At 40.0% G+C, this 18,757-nt stretch overlaps 3 protein-coding genes across 6 annotated transcripts; all 3 read left to right on the top strand.

Annotated features, from left to right (window-relative positions):
• Positions 1-334: 334 nt before the first annotated feature.
• Positions 335-14,292, top strand: LOC120294253 (50S ribosomal protein L18-like). Its single transcript, XM_039314243.1, has 3 exons — positions 335-448; positions 13,597-14,000; positions 14,185-14,292. Exons 2-3 carry the CDS (start codon positions 13,635-13,637, stop codon positions 14,290-14,292), a joined length of 474 nt encoding a protein of 157 aa, XP_039170177.1. The 5' UTR covers positions 335-448; positions 13,597-13,634.
• Positions 365-18,425, top strand: LOC104447929 (50S ribosomal protein L18-like). Of its 4 annotated transcripts, none has more exons than XM_039315125.1 (2): positions 365-448; positions 17,879-18,425. In XM_039315125.1, the coding sequence occupies exon 2, from the start codon at positions 17,881-17,883 to the stop codon at positions 18,217-18,219; it is 339 nt and encodes a 112-aa protein (XP_039171059.1). In that variant the 5' UTR covers positions 365-448; positions 17,879-17,880; the 3' UTR covers positions 18,220-18,425. The 4 variants fall into 4 exon arrangements, with proteins under 4 accessions (XP_039171059.1, XP_039171058.1, XP_039171056.1 ...); XM_039315124.1 differs by lacking the exon at positions 365-448 and adding an exon at positions 16,724-16,896; XM_039315122.1 differs by lacking the exon at positions 365-448 and adding an exon at positions 16,726-16,896 and having other exon boundaries at positions 17,843-18,425.
• Positions 9,528-12,083, top strand: LOC104451246 (receptor-like protein 33). Its single transcript, XM_039314244.1, has one exon. It carries the CDS (start codon positions 9,528-9,530, stop codon positions 12,081-12,083), a length of 2,556 nt encoding a protein of 851 aa, XP_039170178.1.
• Positions 18,426-18,757: the final 332 nt, after the last annotated feature.

Here is an 18,757-nt window from a genome sequence, read left to right as displayed (position 1 = left end):
ATATCAAAAGTTGTAAATTTTATGAGAAATTCTAATATCATGAGTTATGTTGACAATTTAAATTCTGAAATACTATTTGTTATAATATCGAAACGTTGATTTGGAAGAAGAAATAAAACAATTTTAGCAAAACACGGTCCGGTCACTCGGTAATTAATAAATCATCTATATTTTCTAAGCAAGCTAAATACGAAACAACATTTGCTAAGAAGTAAAATATAAATATTAATATAAGTCATTTTGCTTTCTTTATTTTGCGGGTCGGGTCGGATCTTCAATGTCGAGCCGCCCATCTGGGGCTCCTCCATGTGCTTCCGTGTCTTTCATAGTCTCACTCAGTTTCTCCGCGCTCCTCTACCCCCTTCGCATCTCGCTGTCTGAAGACGTCGTTGGTTGGATTTCGCAGCTCGGTCGTGCATTCGCCGGCGTGATACTTCCTGTCAAAAGGGTCCGTCATGAAGAAGTTTATGCGCAGAGAAGAAAAATAAGATGAAGAATCTGTAGAGAGATCTCAAGATGAAGAACTTCCTTTCTATTCTGTTTTCCTTCATGATCTGTACAATCGAGAGTTAGCCTTTTATATATAAGGACTAACTCTGAAAAACTGTTTTACAGGTATTGATTCAGTTGAAGTTAAAGTAACTAACTGAAGCAAACGTTGACTAACTTCCCGGGCGAACTATTCTAGACTAACGCGCCGAGACTAGTCAAGACTCGCAGCATTATACAGAATTTTCACAACCGGTTTTCTTCTCATTCTTCTTAGCAGCATGTACATATTCTCCTTCCTCTTCTACATATGTTTTCTCTTTATCACTCTTGTATGCCTTGCTTCCTCTCGTTCTCGCCTTCCCCGTTCTTCCCGGTATCGATGATAGCATTAGTTGAGAAGCCTCTTTTTCCTCACTTTTGTTCTTCTGGCTTTTCTTAACAGCCCCCCTCAAATTGGGAATGGGTGAAAACCCGATTCCTAATTTGATTCGTAGCTGATAATGTGTAGTACGAGAGAGAGGTTTTGTAAATATATCAGCAATTTGATAGTTACTTGGAACATATTTCACTTGTAATGACCCTGATGAGACTTTTTCCCTGACAAAATGAAAGTCTATCTCAATATGTTTGGTGCGAGCATGAAGAACAGGATTAATAGTGAGAGAGATGGCGGATTTATTGTCACGCGAAGAGCTGTGTTGGACGAGTCAATGAGCATCCTATATCACGAAGAACAAAGCTGATCCAGTAAGTTCAGCAGATGCGAAGCAAGTGCACGATACTCGGCTTCGTAGAAGATTGACTAACTGTGGATTGTTTCTTTGCTGCCCAAGATATGAGATTGGAACCAAGGTATGTACAAAAACCTGTTGTTGATCTTCTTGTCTCAACACATCCTGCCCAGTTTGAATCTGAGAACCCATATAGGTGAAGAGAGCTTCGAGAGTGAATGAAGACTCCAAGACTTAGAGTCCCTTTTACATACCTCAAAACTCTCTTGAGTTTATGTAAGTCTGCTACAGTTGGTTTTTGTAATTTTTGACATAGTTGATTTGTAGCATATGCAATGTCAGGTCTTGTTAAAGTCAGATACTGAAGGCCACCTACTATGCTTCGATACTCGACAGGATTGGAGAGTAGAGCAGAATCATTTATCAGAACAGTTGGTTTCAATGATACAGGGGTGGTGATTGGTTTGCATTCAAGCATATGAGCTCGAGTAAGAAGATCCTTGGCATATTTAGTCTGGCACAGAAAAAGATGATCAAAGGTATTTTTTAACTTCAATGCCAAGAAAGTAATGTAATGGTCCAAGGTCTTTCATATAGAACTGAAGACTTAGAGAATGAATAAGGTTGGAAAGAGACTGAGAGGAGCTTCCAGTCAGTATAATGTCATCAACATATAGTAGTAAAAGCATGGTGTCTATATCAGTATGATAGATGAATAAGGATGGGTCAGTTGAGCTGCAAAAGAACCCATATTCAAGCAGAAAGTTGCTGAACTTGTCAAACCAGGCTCGAGGGGCTTGTCGAAGTCCATAGAGAGACTTCCTGAGAAGACATACATGATGAGGTTTCTTGGGATCTTGAAAACCAGGAGGCTGCTCCATGTAGACTACCTCATTTAATGTACCATGTAAGAATGCATTTTTGACATCCAGTTGATGAATTGGCCAGTGTTTCATCATGGCTACTGATAGAACTATGCGAATTGTAGCATGCTTAATGACTGGACTAAAGGTTTCTGTAAAGTCAATGCCTTCTTCCTGATGAAATCCCTTAGCAACCAGTCGAGCTTTAAGTCTATCAAGACTACCATCAGCTGCAAGCTTCGTTTTAAATACCCACTTACAGCCGATTATATTCATTTGATCGGTTCGAGGGATTAATTCCCAAGTTTTATTCTGATAAAGTGCATCCATTTCTTCTGTCATTGCTTTGTACCAGCCCTTATGTGCTAATGCTGTTTTGATTGTTTTTGGCTCAGGAGGTACTTCATATATAGCAAGACATGCATACCGAGGATTGGTCTTAATAATGCCAGACTTAGACCTAGTCTTCATAGGGTGAGTAGGTAATGTACCTTGAGAATCTGTCGATTATTTGAAGTGTGTTGTTCCGTTTGATTCATCGATATCTCGTTATGGAAACAGGTACTTCAACTTGTTGTGGACTATCTTGTGTAGTGGTGGATACTTGTTCCATAGTAATTTCAACCGATGAGATAGAAACCGCTTGTTTAGTGCATTTGGTGAGATTACTCCATTTGTGTGATTCACTGTGGCTTCTTGTTCCCAATTTGTATACTGAGAAGTTGAATGAGTTGTGTGATTTGTAGTAGAGGAAGCTAGGAACTGCTCTTCTTCTGTCCACAACTTATATAAGTGTGTATAGGAAGGATAGACTGTTGCTAATCTCTGAGAGAATGGGAAAAAGGTTTCATCAAACACTACATGCCGGCTAATGTAGACATGACCAGTAGTAGGGAGAAGGCATCGATATCCCTTATAGTGATCACTGTATCCAAGAAAGACACAGGTTAGTGACCGTGGATCAAGCTTATTCTGTGCATATGGTCGAAGACAAGGATAGCAAGCACAGCCAAAGGTTCTGAGATGGTCATATCTTGGGTTATGCTTTGATATAATTTACTGAAAGGAGACTGCATCTGTAGTTTTTGAGTAGGGAGAATGTTAACAATATAGTTAGCTGTTACAAATGCATCTACCCAAAATTTTAGTGGAATTTTTGCATGGTATAGCATAGCCAGACCAAGTTCAACTATATGCCGATGCTTCCTTTCAGGTATCCCATTCCTCGCCCGGTGTATATGGACAGGAGATATGCTGTTGAATGCCACAGTTCTGTAAGTGAGTTCTGAATTTTTGGCTAATAAACTCTCCTCCACCATCACACTGAAAGGTCTTGATCTTGCAATTATGCTGATTTTCTACTAATTTTTGAAACATGAGAAAAATACTATAGAAATCTGACTTCAGCTTTAATGGGTATATCCAATGAACCGAGAGAAATTGTCAACAAAAATGACAAAGTACTTGAAACTCGAAAAGATTTAAGCGGAGAAGGTCCCCAGATATCACAGTGAATCTGTTGTAGAGGTTTTGTAGCTGTAAAATTCGACAATGGAAAAGGTAGAGCAAGTACTCTTAGCTATTTGGCAGCTTCTACATACAGATTGTGTTTCTTTGTTATATTGAATCAAATTTTGAGCCTTCAATTGCTTCAAGATACTCTGATTTGTATGAGCCAGACGTTGATGCCAGATACTCTCTGCAACAATTCTCTGTCTTTGTGTGAAATAAGCTTCTGCAGCATGAGGATCTACTCTGTATAACCCTCTAACCTTCCTTCCTAGCTTCATGGTTGTGTTGGTTGTGCTGTCCTTGAGATACACACCAGTTTTGTCAAAAATAAAGGAACAGGGGTAATCGTCAGTGAATTTTGACACTGATAGAAGATTTTTCTTAATCTCAGGAACAATCAGCACATCATTTAGAGGCAAGGCAGTAATTGCAGCATTCAATATTGCATTACCAATGTATTTGACAGGTAAACACAGACCATTGCCTATCATAACTGTTTCAGCATTGTTATTTTTTGAAAGACTATGAAGTATACCGGCATTGGAGGTAATATGAGCTGTTGCTCCAGTGTCTGGATACCATTCTTGATCATTTGCTTCCTCGATATGTAGTGCTGCTAGGGCTGTTGGTATATCCTCAGCTTGATAGGAGTTATCAAACCGATACCAACAATGTAAAGCATCATGACCAGGCCTCTTACAGATTTGACACTCAAGTCGAGTATGTTCTGCTAATTTCTCTACTTGTACCTTTTTGTGGAGAGTTGAATTTGGTGCAGGATATGACCTGATATCAGAATACCTTTGTGCTGATACATTGTATGGTCTAAACCCTTGAACGGGACCCAAGCCGATGAGGTATTGATTTGTTTGAACCGCTGATTTTCTTGTTCATAGTTCGAGTTATTATTCCGTAACTCATATTTCTTCCAGGATAACCAAAGTTTCTATATCTCGGCATTATATGTTCTTCCTCTTCCATAACCTCTTCCTCCACGATTACTTATTCTTGATCCTCTAAGAATAGCATTTGGTTGTATATATTCTCTGCCAGCTTCTTCGTTCTGTATAGCTTCAGTTTTCCTCTGGCCATAGTAAGCTAGGTTAGGTCTGAACTGATTTAAAGAATAAGTCTGTAACCTGGCTTCGAATCTTTCTAAGTGTGAGATTACTTCATCATATTCTGGTTGGGGCTTCAAGCAATAGATTGTAGTTTTGAAGCTTTCGTACTCAGATCCCAAGCCTTCCAGAATTCCAAATAGTTTTGTGATTTCATCCACTGGTTTCCCTATGGCATTCAATTGATCACATATTGACTTGTATTCCCTAAGATATGCTGATAATGTTTGTTCACGTTTCTGGCAAGACTGCAATTTTCCTCTTAACTCGAACTCCTTAGCTACTGACTTTTGTGTGAACCGATTTAACAGAGCTTGCCAAACTTCATAAGCAGTGTTTAACCCAATTATCAAGCTGAGTATATTTTCTGATACTGCACCACTAATCCAAGAGGATACAAGTTGATCAGTTTTTATCCAATCATTATAATCAGGATTAGAGATCTCAGAAACTTGACCTCCTTCTTCAACCTGTACTGTCTTTGCAGGTGGTGAAATTTCCCCATTCACAAAACCGAATAGATCTTGGCTTCTTAAGAACCTATAGAATTGAGCTTGCCACGGGGAGGAAATTATCCTCAACTAATTTGATGGTAACGAAATTCGAGATATTTACATGAATAGGAAATGGATATCTCAAACTTCTTGCTGCCATTCTATTCTTCCCGATCTCGATCAACTTTAGTTGCGAGACACAAACTCTACTTGATTTGTAGTAAGATGCAACGAGAATACTGCTGATGAAGATTTAGATGTGGATCAAGAATACCAACTTACAGATCTTGTTGGACGATTACAGATATCGTCAGAGATCAAAGAAGCTTCGAATCTAACTTTGATCAGGTGCGGATCTCTCTATTTTGTTCAGCATCAAGATGATTTCTTCAGGATGCAGCAGCTCTGATACCATGAAGAAGTTTATGCGCAAAGAAGAACAATAAGATGAAGAATCTGTAGAGAGATCTCAAGATGAAGAACTTCCTTTCTATTCTGTTTTCCTTCATGATTCGTACAATCGAGAGTTAGCCTTTTATATATAAGGACTAACTCTGAAAAACTGTTTTACAGGTATTGATTCAGTTGAAGTTAAAGTAACAAACTAAAGCAAACGTTGACTAACTTCCGTAACCGAACTATTCTAGACTAACCGCCGAGACTAGTCAAGACTCGCAGCATTATACAGAATTTTCACAACCGGTTTTCTTCTCATTCTTCTTAGCAGCATGTACATATTCTCCTTCCTCTTCTACATATGTTTTCTCTTTATCACTCTTGTATGCCTTGCTTCCTCTGTTCTCAGCTTCCCCTGTTCTTCCTGGTATCGATGATAGCATTAGTTGAGAAGCCTCTTTTTCCTCACTTTTGTTCTTCTGGCTTTTCTTAACACGTCACTGGTGTTTTCTTGTCTTTGAGTGGATGTGCAGTGTGGGGTCAGAGTTAGACCCGGTTGCTCTGCATTTTCTGATTGATTCCCTGGGAAAATTCTGGACTAATTTGTGTTCTTTCGGGTCCGTTACGCATGATTTCGACTCGCTCTTGTGTTTCTTTCTTAGTTGGCCGCTTAAAAGCTGTGTCTTACAGCTTTCCGGGATGCTTGGTTATGGTCTTTCGGAAATTGCCCGCTGAGTGTTCGATGAAAGTCATGAAAGAGGAGTCAAATGTAGAAGAGAACTATCTTTGCTTGTTTAACACATGATATGCCGTTGAAACGTGGAATGGAGAAAACCAATCGAAACTGAGTTGTGTTCAGACGGTTTTCTGTCGTGACACGAGATGGCGTTTCTTCAAGTGTGGTTTTTTCGATACATCACATACATCAGTTTTGACTGCTTCATGAGATACTTTACTCGAAAAGAGAACAAAAGTATCATGGCAAAGTCAAAGCGGTTATCGATTCTATGAGAGAAGCAGGTGTGAAGTTGCTTTGAAAACTTCTGAACTTATCAGTTGTATTTGTTTTAAGACTCGTGACCTCTGTTCGAAGTGATCTTCACTTGAGAAAGATTGAAAGAGAGTGCATGAACTTTTTATGTCGGAGGCTGCTTATATTGATTTCTTCTTTGTAAGGATATAAGTATATTGAATGTTTGGGCATGTATGCATCTGAGCATGTGCTTTGGCGTGTTTGGATAGATTATCAGGGTGAGAATGATTGAAAATGATGAGCCTGCCGCTCAACTCTTAAATACTGAAGTCGTTGCATCCATACAAGTTGGATCAGAGTCCAATATAGATGATTGATTGCTCACATTCGGTTTCTACCGGAGCCTTACTGATATTGAAAGAAAACAGCTGCTTGAGACGCTTGACTTCCAAAGAGCTTGCACTCTTTTTAGCTCCAGAAAATGTTTTATTTATACTATTTACCATATTAACATTGTAAGGCATGGATGATCAGGTTGATGAACTGTGACTTAATCATGAAGTACCTCTATCCGTCCGTTACATAGAGATGGTGACTTGACACTTGGCTATGAAGCCGGAAGGACTCGGGGTTTAAGCTTTGTTAATCAAGCTTATATGAAAATCCTATGCTGGCCTTAATTTCAGCCAAAGAGACGAAGTTTAAGACAAATTGAGTTGACTTTATTAGCCGGAAAAAGTTTTTATAGCAAGATAGCAATCATAATCACGTTCAGGAAACTGCGGTGCACTGGACGTTCCTGAACTAGCGTGCTTCCCAAGAGATTCACCGCCTAATGTGGTGGTGCATGGTATAATTCCAAAGGAAGAGGCAATAAAACTGAAATTCTTTGTAAATACCTGAAAGGCTCCAAAGGAGCTAGCTATTTATCCTGGAAGAATTGCCCAGGCAATTGCTTCAATCCTTTCTATTTCGCTACTAGAATACAGGTTCAGTCTCAAAAGCTGCAGTGAAAGACATGCGGTTTGCGTCTTTCTCAAGCAGCACGATGTGGGGTTCCACGTGGAAGGCGCTGAAAAAATGGAGCCATGAAGATGCAAATGTGTATGTTTTTGCTACAAAAATTCTGGGAATTGGAATTTGGAATAATATCGAACCCTGATGAGCAAAGCACCTAGATTTGTGCAACTTCATTCCAATGGACTAAACCTTACGAGTAACTTCATCCTTGGATGGGTCCTGAAACCGATAGAGATTTTTCGATCTCTTTCAATCTTTGCAACACTCGGGTTTGTCATCCTTCGCCATACGCCGAATGAAGTTTACGAGGAATTTTTCTTTTACAGCATCTAACGAATAAACAAAGATGCAGAATTGGGAGTAATTGAGGACACCCTTGCATGGAACCTCAATATCATCACTTGTGTTGTTAGTTATTGTAACTGTAACATATTTGAGAAGCATTTCATCAAATTAAAAGATATTTCGTCAATTTATCTTAATTGAATTGTAATTGGAATCTCCATAGCATCCATTTCATGTGAAATTGGAAGATTTGAATGGCTTGCAAGAACTGCATCCAAGATGGAGAAAAGGGAAACCAAATGGATGAAAAAGCCAAAGCGGAAGACATTAGATTTCTTGGATTGTGAAATTGTTGAGAAGATGTCCAATTAAACCATGGGCCGTGTAGTTTGTTCAAAAAAAAAAAAAAAAACCATGGGCCGTGTAGATCAAGGAATGGAAAAGTGATAAGCTTGAAATGCCATTTAGAGATTGCATCATTTACGTGCAAGTGAACAGTAGATCTTGGACTTGTACCTATCATCTCACTTGCCTGCAATAGTAAATAAAGATATTAGAGATTCAATGTTATTTTACTGGAAAATGTTCATAAATGGATGTTTTCTTCATTATGGATTATTCAAATTCGTATACTAGACGGTATTGATCAGAGCCACGTTTTTCTATTAAATGATAATTGCCGCCATAGACTTGACCGATATGTCTTGCAAGAAAAGTGAAGAAGGCTTCCACATCATTTACATGTAGAAAAATCCTACTCCATGCTAAACATGATGGTGCAAATAAAAACAAAGTAAAGTTCAACTTTCTAGCACTAATTTATCATTGCCCATCTAGAATGGATGTTTTGAAAACTCTCTCGCCGTCCTTTATGCGTTCATCCAAGGAAGAAATTCTATGGCAGTTAGAATTTTTTAAACCCAAGTAAACCCCACCACCGAAGACTTTTACCCCATTAACCACTTTTGAAGAAGACTTTGACTTCTGTAAGATTATAATTAAGTGCATCCCTGTCTTGAAGGCATTGTGCTCGACCAAAAGACATGGAATTCTATCAGTCCCTCTGTTTTCTCCTTTGTCTTTCTAGGCAATTGTTATTAAACCTTCCTTTCTCCACAGCGCAATTATGCCGTCCGGTCCAAAGTGATGCCTTACTTCGGTTCAACGATTCCCTCACAGTTGAAACGATACGGACTCAAATTGTGATCCGAAAATGGAAGAACGGCTTGGATTGTTGCTCGTGGGACGGTGTCACTTGTGACAATGAAACGGGTAACATTATCGACCTCGATCTTTCATATAGCTGTCTGCAGGGGACCCTCCGTTCTAACAGTTCACTCTTTGCACTTCGCCATCTTCAGAGCCTCAACCTTGCTTTTAACAATTTCTGTACCTCACCCATTTTGCTTGAACTAAGTGTGTTTGTTGAATTGAGGCACCTCAATCTCTCTTATTCAAATTTTTTAGGTTTAGTTCCTATTGAAATTTCTTTCCTTTCTAAACTTGTTTTACTTGATCTCTCTGAGAACTATAAGTACGATGATATGATTAGGACGCAACGTCTTAAGATTGAAAATTCTGGTTTCAAAATCCTTATTCAAAATTTGATAGAGTTGAGGGAACTTAACCTCGATATCGTAGACATGTCTGCTGTTTCGCTTAGTTCTTTCGTGAATTTATCATCCTCCTTGACGTTTTTCAGCGCATTTGACTGCACATTACAAGGGGAACTTCCGCCCAACATTTTTAGCTTGCCTAACCTCCTTGATCTCAATTTGGAATACAATGATTTAACGGTTTCTTTTCCGAAGTCTAATTGGAGCAAGTCTCTTGAATCCTTAACCCTCTCGTATACAAGCATTTCGAGCAAAATACCCAATTCAATCGGTGAATTCAAGAATTTAAAAACTCTGCATCTTAGCAATTGCACATTGACAGGATCGATTCCCTCATCGCTTGTGAACTTAACAAAATTAACCACTTTGGACCTTTCACGCAATGAATTAACTGGTCATATCCCGTCATTTGTTGTAAAGCTTGAACAACTCATGGATGTAGACCTTTCTTTCAACAACTTCACCGGTGTTTTAGACTTGGGAGTCTTTTCGACACTAAAAAATCTACAAGTCCTTCGTCTTACAGTTGAGCTAAATCTAATGTACAACAGTATGAATCACACATTTCCGAAGCTTGAGACTTTGACCTTGCCTTCCTGCAACTTGACCGAGTTCCCTCCTTTTCTGAACTCTTTAAAAGTGCTAAGAGAATTAGATCTCTCCAAAAACAAGATTGGCGGTCAGATGCCGAGATGGTTTTGGGATGTAGGGAAAGGTACCCTACAGTCTCTTGATATTTCTAGTAACCTTATTGAGGGAGGCATACAACAATTTCCTTGGAAAGAGTTGATCGATATTGACCTTAGCGACAACTTATTCCAGGGCCCGCTTCCAATTCCACCACTCCAAATAGTGGACTTTTGGGCCACTGACAACGGCTTCAGTGGAGAGATTCCCTCTTCCATTTGCAAAGTAAGCTCCCTTATATCTTTAGGGTTGGCTCGTAACAATCTCTCTGGCTCTATTCCACAATGTTTGGGAAATTTAGCCAACCTCTCGAGTCTAGACTTGAGTGCCAATAAGTTTGAAGGGACATTACCGCAGTCTTTAGACAGTTGTGCATCATTGGCCATGCTAAACGTCAGTCACAACAGAATCAACGATACTTTTCCAAAGTGGTTGCTAGAAGCCACCTTATTATGGGTCATCGATCTTCAGTTCAATGAATTCCATGGCCAAATTGATCCTCCAACTGTTCCATTTCATCACTCCAGGCTTTCTTTTTTTTCCATATCAAACAATAATTTAGGGGGTCAATGGCCCGAAGAATATTTTCTCCGTCTGTTGAATCTGATTACTGTTGATCTATCCAACAACAAATTCGAAGGTCCTCTTCCAATTCCAGCACCCACTACTCGATTCTTTTTTAGTGCAAACAACAAGATTGGTGGAAAGGTTTCCCCTTTGATATGCAATGCCACTGAGCTCAGAATCCTCGACTTGTCCAATAATAGTTTGATGGGTGCCTTGCCAGAGTGCTTGATGAGCTTTAGCAAAAATCTCTCGGTCCTCAACCTCTGCATGAACATGATTCACGGTGTGATCCCTAGAAAATTTGCTAAGGATAACAAACTAAGGACCATTGACGTCGGTCGGAATCGATTTGAAGGGACATTGCCATGGTCCTTATTACATTGTGAAAATTTGGAAGTTTTGGATCTCGGTAACAATAGAATGAAGGATACATTCCCTGATTGGTTAGGAACCCTTCCCAAGCTACAGGTTCTTGTTTTGAGGTCCAACATGTTCTATGGCTTTGTGAGTAGTCCTAGAGAGGCTCGCTCATTTTCTAAATTGCGCATCTTCGACCTGTCCAACAACAATCTGAGTGGTCCTTTACCCGTTAGTTATATTATGAAGCTTACTGCCATGATGTATCAAGATAAAAGACAGGGCAAGCCACAGTATATGGGAGATGGTTATTATGAAGATTCAGTCATGGTGACCATGAAAGGACTAGAGATACAGTTGGTGAAAATTCTAACCGTTTTCACGAGTATCGACTTATCGAGCAACCATTTTGGTGGGGAGCTTCCCGTGAATATTGGGAACCTAAAGTCGCTCAAAGGCCTAAACTTTTCCCACAACAATCTCACAGGCTATATCCCTCTGTCTACTGGCAATTTGACTGATCTTGAATGGCTAGACCTCTCTTCAAACAAGTTCATTGGAATGATTCCTCAAGATCTAGCGGATTTGACGTCTCTTGCATTCTTGAACCTCTCAGAGAATCAGCTCAGCGGACCTATTCCTCAAGGAAGGCAATTCAACACATTCAAGAGCGACTCGTTTGCCATGAATCCTAGACTATGCGGATTTCCATTGTCAGAGACATGCACAAACAATCCACGAGAAATTCCATCTGTAACCATTCTTCGAGAAAATGATACAAGGCATGGAGGCTGGTTTGAGTGGAGAGCCATATTGATGGGTTATGGGTGTGGAACCGTAGGTGGAGTATCTCTAGGATACATCGTTCTCGGATCTAGAAAATTTGAATGGCTCACGGGATCACTTGAGAGGAAAGGAGCTAATATGAGAAAGAAGTGGAGGAGGAATGCTCGTAGATCTTATCAAAGATGAGAATCTCAACTGTTCATTCTTTGCATTGTAATATGATGAGTAAATTTGTTGAGGTGCCTTGAGACCGATTGCATGCTTATTATTTTGGCCTTTTTATCATTTAAGTGTAGTCTCATCCAAGTAAATCATCCAAGTAAACAAAATAAGATCTAATTTATCCTTGCTTCTTGTGGGAACTTATTTCTTTCCTTTTTTCAAGGGATAATATTGAAACCATAAGAAAAGCGAGACATGATTCGCTTTTGGTTTAATATATAGGCCAATGTTGAGGTACACACGACTAGTGTGCGTGATTGCCAGTGTCTTTAGGAATTGCGTTATTATTTAATATAGGCTACTTCTTGTTGATCCTTAACGACGATCGGAGCTTCCGTCGTCGATCCAGTTGCTAGTCGCAGCTTGGTTTCTGTCCATTAACAATGCAACACTCTTACCCTGTTATACTTTTTTGCTGATGAAGGAGAATAGCCGAAATAGCATGTTTCGGAATCAACTTTTTCCGAGTCCATGTTAACGATTAGACGTATCCCAGACTGTTTTTGGGTGGATGTGATCCGAGTTCGTTGATGCTCAATTTTATTTTCCCGAAGGGAATACGCACACACACGTTTGGGGAAGAGAGGAGAATTCGCTCTAGAGGGCTCTCGTTCTCTCCTGCTCGTGGCTCTCATCGACTTGCGGCCATCGGCAGCTCTTCCCTCAGCACGGCCGTTCGTAATCGGTCACTCGGTCATCGCTCCTCCTGCTCGCGCCGTCACTTCTCGCTCACAGGGACGGAGGGCGAGAATTCCTTTCTCGGCTCTCAATTCTCCTCCTGCAATATGGTTGTCGGCCGCCACAACTTCTTCCTCTGGTTTGAGGTCGCCACTCAGTTCATCACCGGAAGCTTACCTCCAGCTCACCAGCGCTCGCCTCAACTCGAATTAACCTCCATTCTGTTCCACCTCTATGTCGCTGCCCGTAGTTTGTCCAATCGCAGATTTCGCCTCGTCGGAAGGGATCGACATGACCTTTCCGAGCCTTTAGTCAAGAAACTGTCTCTTGGGTTTCTGGTGTTCTCTCGTTCGGATGAAGTTTGGTCTAAGTCTTCAGAAAATGAAGCCAAGCGGAATCTCTCTCTCTTCTGTCCTCCCGCCGCCCTTCATGCGAGGCTCAGTTTGGAGCGATATCATCTCATTTTCAAATCGTACGCAATTTCAAGGTTCAAGTGAGGGTGCTGAGTTCACTAATTCTTCTGGGTAGGTGGGAGAGTTAAGATGAAACGGTGATATTGAGTAAATAATACAAACGATTATTTTTGAAAAAATATTATTTCAATCTTGAGTTTTCATGAAATAAAAGCACTTTAAGTGACCTATTTATAAGGATCTTGTTTCTCCAATGGTTCTATTTGTAAGGACCCATCTACAGTCTCCTGCACCGCAAGCTTAACTTAAAGAGGGAATGGACAAGATGAACATTCTATTTTTCGGATTATGTTCCCTTTTATTTGATGTTGGTGCTTTGGTTCTAGCAATTCGAAGTTCGTTATATTGATTACACAACTCAGAGATGGTTATCCCACCGCCAGCTAAGTCACCGAGAATAATAAACTTTCTCAAGCCTTACATTCTGAAAATGCACTTCATTAACAAGTTCGTAAGTGCCCAAGTGATCCATTCCCCTACTACGACTGTCGCGTCTTCAGCGAGCTCACAGGAGAAGGCTTTGAGACCGAGCATGGAGTCTGCTCGAGATGTGGCCGCAGCTGCGAAGATAGGAAAGATACCGGGAGAGAGGCTGCTGCTCAAGGGCATCGCTGCTGTTGAAGTCCACTTGAAAAGAGAACAAAAGTATCAAGGCAAAGTTAAGGCAGTCGTCGATTCTGTGAGAGAAGCAAGTGTGAAGCTGCTTTGTGAACTTCTGAATTTATTGGCTGTATTTGTTTTAAGACTTGTGATCTTTGTTCGAAGTAATCTTCACTTGAGAAAGATTGAAAGAGAGTGCATGAACTTTTTATGTTGGAGGCTCCTTATATTGATTTCTTCTTTGTAAGAGTATAAGCATATTGAATGTTTGGGCATGTATGCATCAGAGCATGTGCTTTGGCGTGTTTGGATAGATTATCGGGGTGAGAATGATTGAAAATGATGAGCCTGCCGCTCAACTCTTAAATACTGAAGTCGTTGCATCCATACAAGTTGCTTCAGAGTCCAATATAGATCATTGATTGCTCACATTCGGCGCTTTCGGTTTCTATCGGAGCCTTACTGATATTGAAAGAAAACAATTGCTTGAGGCGCTCGGCTTCCAATGATCTTGCACTCTTTGTAGCCGTACTGATATTGAAAGAAAACAATTGCTTGAGGTCCTTGGTTCCGCCCTTGGTCGGTCTGGTCCTCAATTCCAAAAATAAGGAACTGGTGCCGTCGGTCCGATTCCCAGTTTTGGGGTGGGAACTAGACTAAATGGGAACCGATCACCCCTAATGCCTGTGGTTGATAATCAGCCTACGCTAAGGCCTGGGTGACTGGCGAAGGAGAAGAAAAAAAATATTTAAAAATTTAATTTTTTATTATGATATAAAATCATGAGATTAAATCACTTTTACGATAAAATCTAATATTAAAAAAATATTTTTGGTCATAATCGCTAAATAAGAAAATTATCCACTTTTCTAAAATATGATTTTTGGAAAAGTAATTCTTTTTTTTGGTAAAGAAAAAGTAATTTTTTTATTATGAAATTTTCCTCTAAATAAATACACCTAAAATTACATAGATTAATTGAGTAGCGTTGAGGAAAAGCCATTACCGTGTATGGCAAGGCAATCAACGGAATTTCGGGGCTTTTTGTCAACGAACTTTACTTTTTCTCGTCGGCCATGTAGCAATTAGCTCGTTCTCATCGACTACCGACGCTTTGCTTTTCGGTCTTCCAAGGCGTAATATAAATAATTTCAACTTTTAGAAAAGAAAGAGAGCCATTCTTCTTCTTTTCACACATGGTGTTGGAAGAGAGAGAGAGAGAGAGAGCTATCGATTTACCAAGCGAATACCATGGCTAGCTCAGCCGCAGGAAGTTACCAGGAAGATAGGGTGGCAGGTGTATGTGAGCTTCAGAAGATCCCATTCTTACCACCTACAGCATTTGACTTTATGGTCTTCGTCGTGATATATTACGACCTTCTGCTTTAACTAATTTCTCATAGACCCATGATGGCATTTGAGCGGTTTCCTAATTGCTACTCCGTTGATGAATGACAGAGAAGAGATAGGCCCAAGCACAACGTTACTGATAGGATCTCCTACAGTTGTTACATCATCAGCTTCACTAAGTTCTTATCGTCATCTTAGCATCAGGAGCTAAATTCGTACAATTCTTTTGGACAAACGCAAGACAATCCAATTTTCGCTTGGAATAATTAATCCAACGGATGAGTGTAAAAGCGTCGTTCACGTCTCAAGGTGGTCTCCATTGCACGATGAAGAACGTGGCCTTACAAATTGGTCTTGGTATGAGAACACTGTAATTTTAACACATATTTTATCATATCCAAACCAAAACAAAAACCAAATAGTTGATCACTTAACTAATCATTACTCGAGGATTAAAATTTTTATTTATGTTGTTCTACAGATTTGTTGACAAAAATTCGGCAAACATTTATCGTGAGTAGGTAATATGAAGAGATTTATTGTAAAAAGAAAATGAACATAGGCAAGCATCGAATTGAATAATTAAAATGATTGTTTTCTTCGTTATGATTTATTCAAATTTGTCTATAAGACGGTAATGATCAGAGCCATGTGTTTCCATGAAATGAGAATCGTCGCCATAGACTTGACTAACTCATCTTTCAAGAAAAGCGGAGAAGGCTTCCGCATTCATACATATAAAAAAAAAAAATCCTATTCCATACTTAACATGATATTGCAATAAGAAATAATTAATATAGTTCAACTTTCTAGCACTTATTTATCAGTGTCCATCTCGAATGGTTGAACATTGTGCGAGCAGAGAAGAGAGCTTAGACACCGACTCGTCCACTTCCTCGCAACTTGTGGACAACCCCGACATTTCTGCTTGCCACCGAGAAAGCGCGGAACCTCGCAGATCAGCCCGAAGCATGTGGCCGTGCCCGAAGACGACTTGGATGGCGAATTTTGCAGCCTGGGTGTTTCCTCTCCCCCAGCTCATTCGATGCCCCCAAAAATACGGTCGCGGGCAATAAAGACCTGAGAAATTTGACAGAGCAGCAGAATGCCAATCCTTCTAGCTGTCAAGGGGAAAAAAACTACATTTACTTTGAATATCAAAAGTTGTAAATTCTTATGAGAAATTCTAATATCATGAGTTATGTTGACAATTTAAATTCTAAAAAACTATTTGTTATGATATCGAAACGTTGATTTGGGAGAAGAAATAAAATAATTTTAGCAAAACACGGTCCATTCACTCGGTAATTAATAAATCATCTATATTTTCTAAGCAACCTAAATACGAAATAACATTTGCTAAGAAGTAAAATATAAAAATTAATATAAGTCATTTTGCTTTCTTTATTTTGCGGGTCGGATCGGATTAAGTGATTGAACACGATTTGGTTCGTTTCGAGTATTGACATTTCTCGCGGTCAATTTGGGTCGGGTCGGATCTTCATGTCGGGCCGCCCATCTGGGGCTCCTCCGTGTGCTTCCGTGTCTTTCATAGTCTCACTCAGTTTCTCCGCGCTCCTCTACACCCCCTCCGCATCTCGCTGTCTGAAGACGTCGTTGGTTGGATTTCGCAGCTCGGTCGTGCATTCGCCAGCGTGATACTTCCTGTCAAAAGGGTCCGTCACTGGTGCTTTCTTGTCTTTGATTGGATGTGCAGTGTGGGGTCAGAGTTAGACCCGGTTGCTCTGCATTTTCTGATTGATTCCCTGGGAAAATTCTGGACTAATTTGTGTTCTTTCGGGTCCGTTCCGCGTGATGTCGGTTTGATCTTGTGTTTCTTTCTTAGTTGGCCGCTTAAAAGCTGCGTCTTACGGCTTTCTGGGATGCTTGGTTATGGTCTTTCGGAAATTGCGCGCTGAGTGTTCGATGAAAGTTGTTATACAGGAGTCAAATGTAGAAGAGAACCATCTTTGCTTGTTTGACACGTGATATGCCGTTGAAACGTGGAATGGAGAAAAACCAATGGAAACTGAGTTGTGTTAGGACGGTTTTCTGTCGTGACACGAGATGGCTTTGTTCAAGTGTGGTTTTCTCGATACATCACATACATCAGTCGTTTGACTGCTTCATGAGATACTTTATCAGCAGTCAGGGTCAATATTGTATCTCTCGGCTGTTAATGGTTTTCGTTGTTCTAGTGCAAGGGTGTGGGAACTAAGGGTGTGTTTATTTTGCAGAAAATATTTTTCAAAAGATGATTAGTTATATTACTTAGAAAAATTAGTCAAGGAAAAATGTTTGCACTATTGAACACAATTTATGACTAACTATTTCATAGATGATGGAAATATTTCTCATTTAATCTTGATCTTTCCGTGAAATAAACGCACCCTAAGTTACTTATTTACAAAGATCTTGTTTCCAGTATAGTTCTATCACAGTCTACTACACTGCAAGCTTAAGGCTTGTGGTTTATACTTCTCTTCTTTTGTCATGAAAAAACTGACTTTTATATAACCAAAACAACATACTGGGCCTTGACATAAAGAGGGATGGAAAAGATGAACATTCTAATTTTCTGATTATTTTCCCTTTTATCTGACTTTGGTGCTTTCATCGTAGCAATTCGAAGTTCGTTATATTGATTGCCCAACTCAGAGATGGTTATCCCACCGCCAGCTAAGCCACCGAGAATAATAAACTTTCTCAAGCCTTATGTTCTGAAGATGCACTTCACTAACAAGTTTGTAAGTGCCCAAGTCATCCATTCCCCAACTGCTACTGTGGCGTCTTCGGCCAGCTCGCAGGAGAAGGCTTTGAGACCAAGCATGGACTCGACTCGAGATGTGGCTGCAGCTGCGAAGATAGGAAAGATACTGGGAGAGAGGCTGCTGCTCAAGGGCATCATCCCTGCTGTCGCTGTCCACTTGAAAAGAGAACAAAAGTATCATGGCAAAGTCAAGGCGGTTATTGATTCTGTGAGAGAAGCAGGCGTGTAAGTTGCTTTGAAAACTCCTGAACTTATCGGTTGTATTTGTTTTAAGACTTGTGACCTCTGTTCAAAGTGATCTTCACTCGAGAAAGATTGAAAGAGAGTGCATGAACTTTTTATGTTGGAGGCTGCTTATATTGATTTCTTCTTTGTAAGGATATAAGCATATTGAATGTTTGGACATGTATGCATCTGAGCATGTGCTTTGGCGTGTTTGGATAGATTATCAGGGTGAGAATGATTGAAAATGATGAGCCTGCTGCTCAACTCTTAAATACTGTAGTCGTTGCATCCATACAAGTTGGTTCAGAGTCCCATATAGATCATTGATTGCTCACGTTCAGCGCTTTCGGTTTCTAGCGGAGCCTTACTGATATTGAAAGAAAACAGCTGCTTGAGACGCTCAACTTCCAAAGATCTTGCACTCTTTGTAGCTCCAGAAAATGTTCAATTTATACTATTTACCCTATTAACATTGTAAGGCTATGGGGGAGAAGGCATAGGAAGCTATAAGCATTAGTTAACGGATGATCAGGTTGATGAAC

This window comes from Eucalyptus grandis, chromosome 6, assembly GCF_016545825.1.
Source record: "Eucalyptus grandis isolate ANBG69807.140 chromosome 6, ASM1654582v1, whole genome shotgun sequence".
Lineage (NCBI taxonomy): Eukaryota > Viridiplantae > Streptophyta > Magnoliopsida > Myrtales > Myrtaceae > Eucalyptus > Eucalyptus grandis.
The sequence above is the reverse complement of the archived record's forward strand: the minus strand, read 5'-3'. Positions and strand labels throughout refer to the sequence as shown.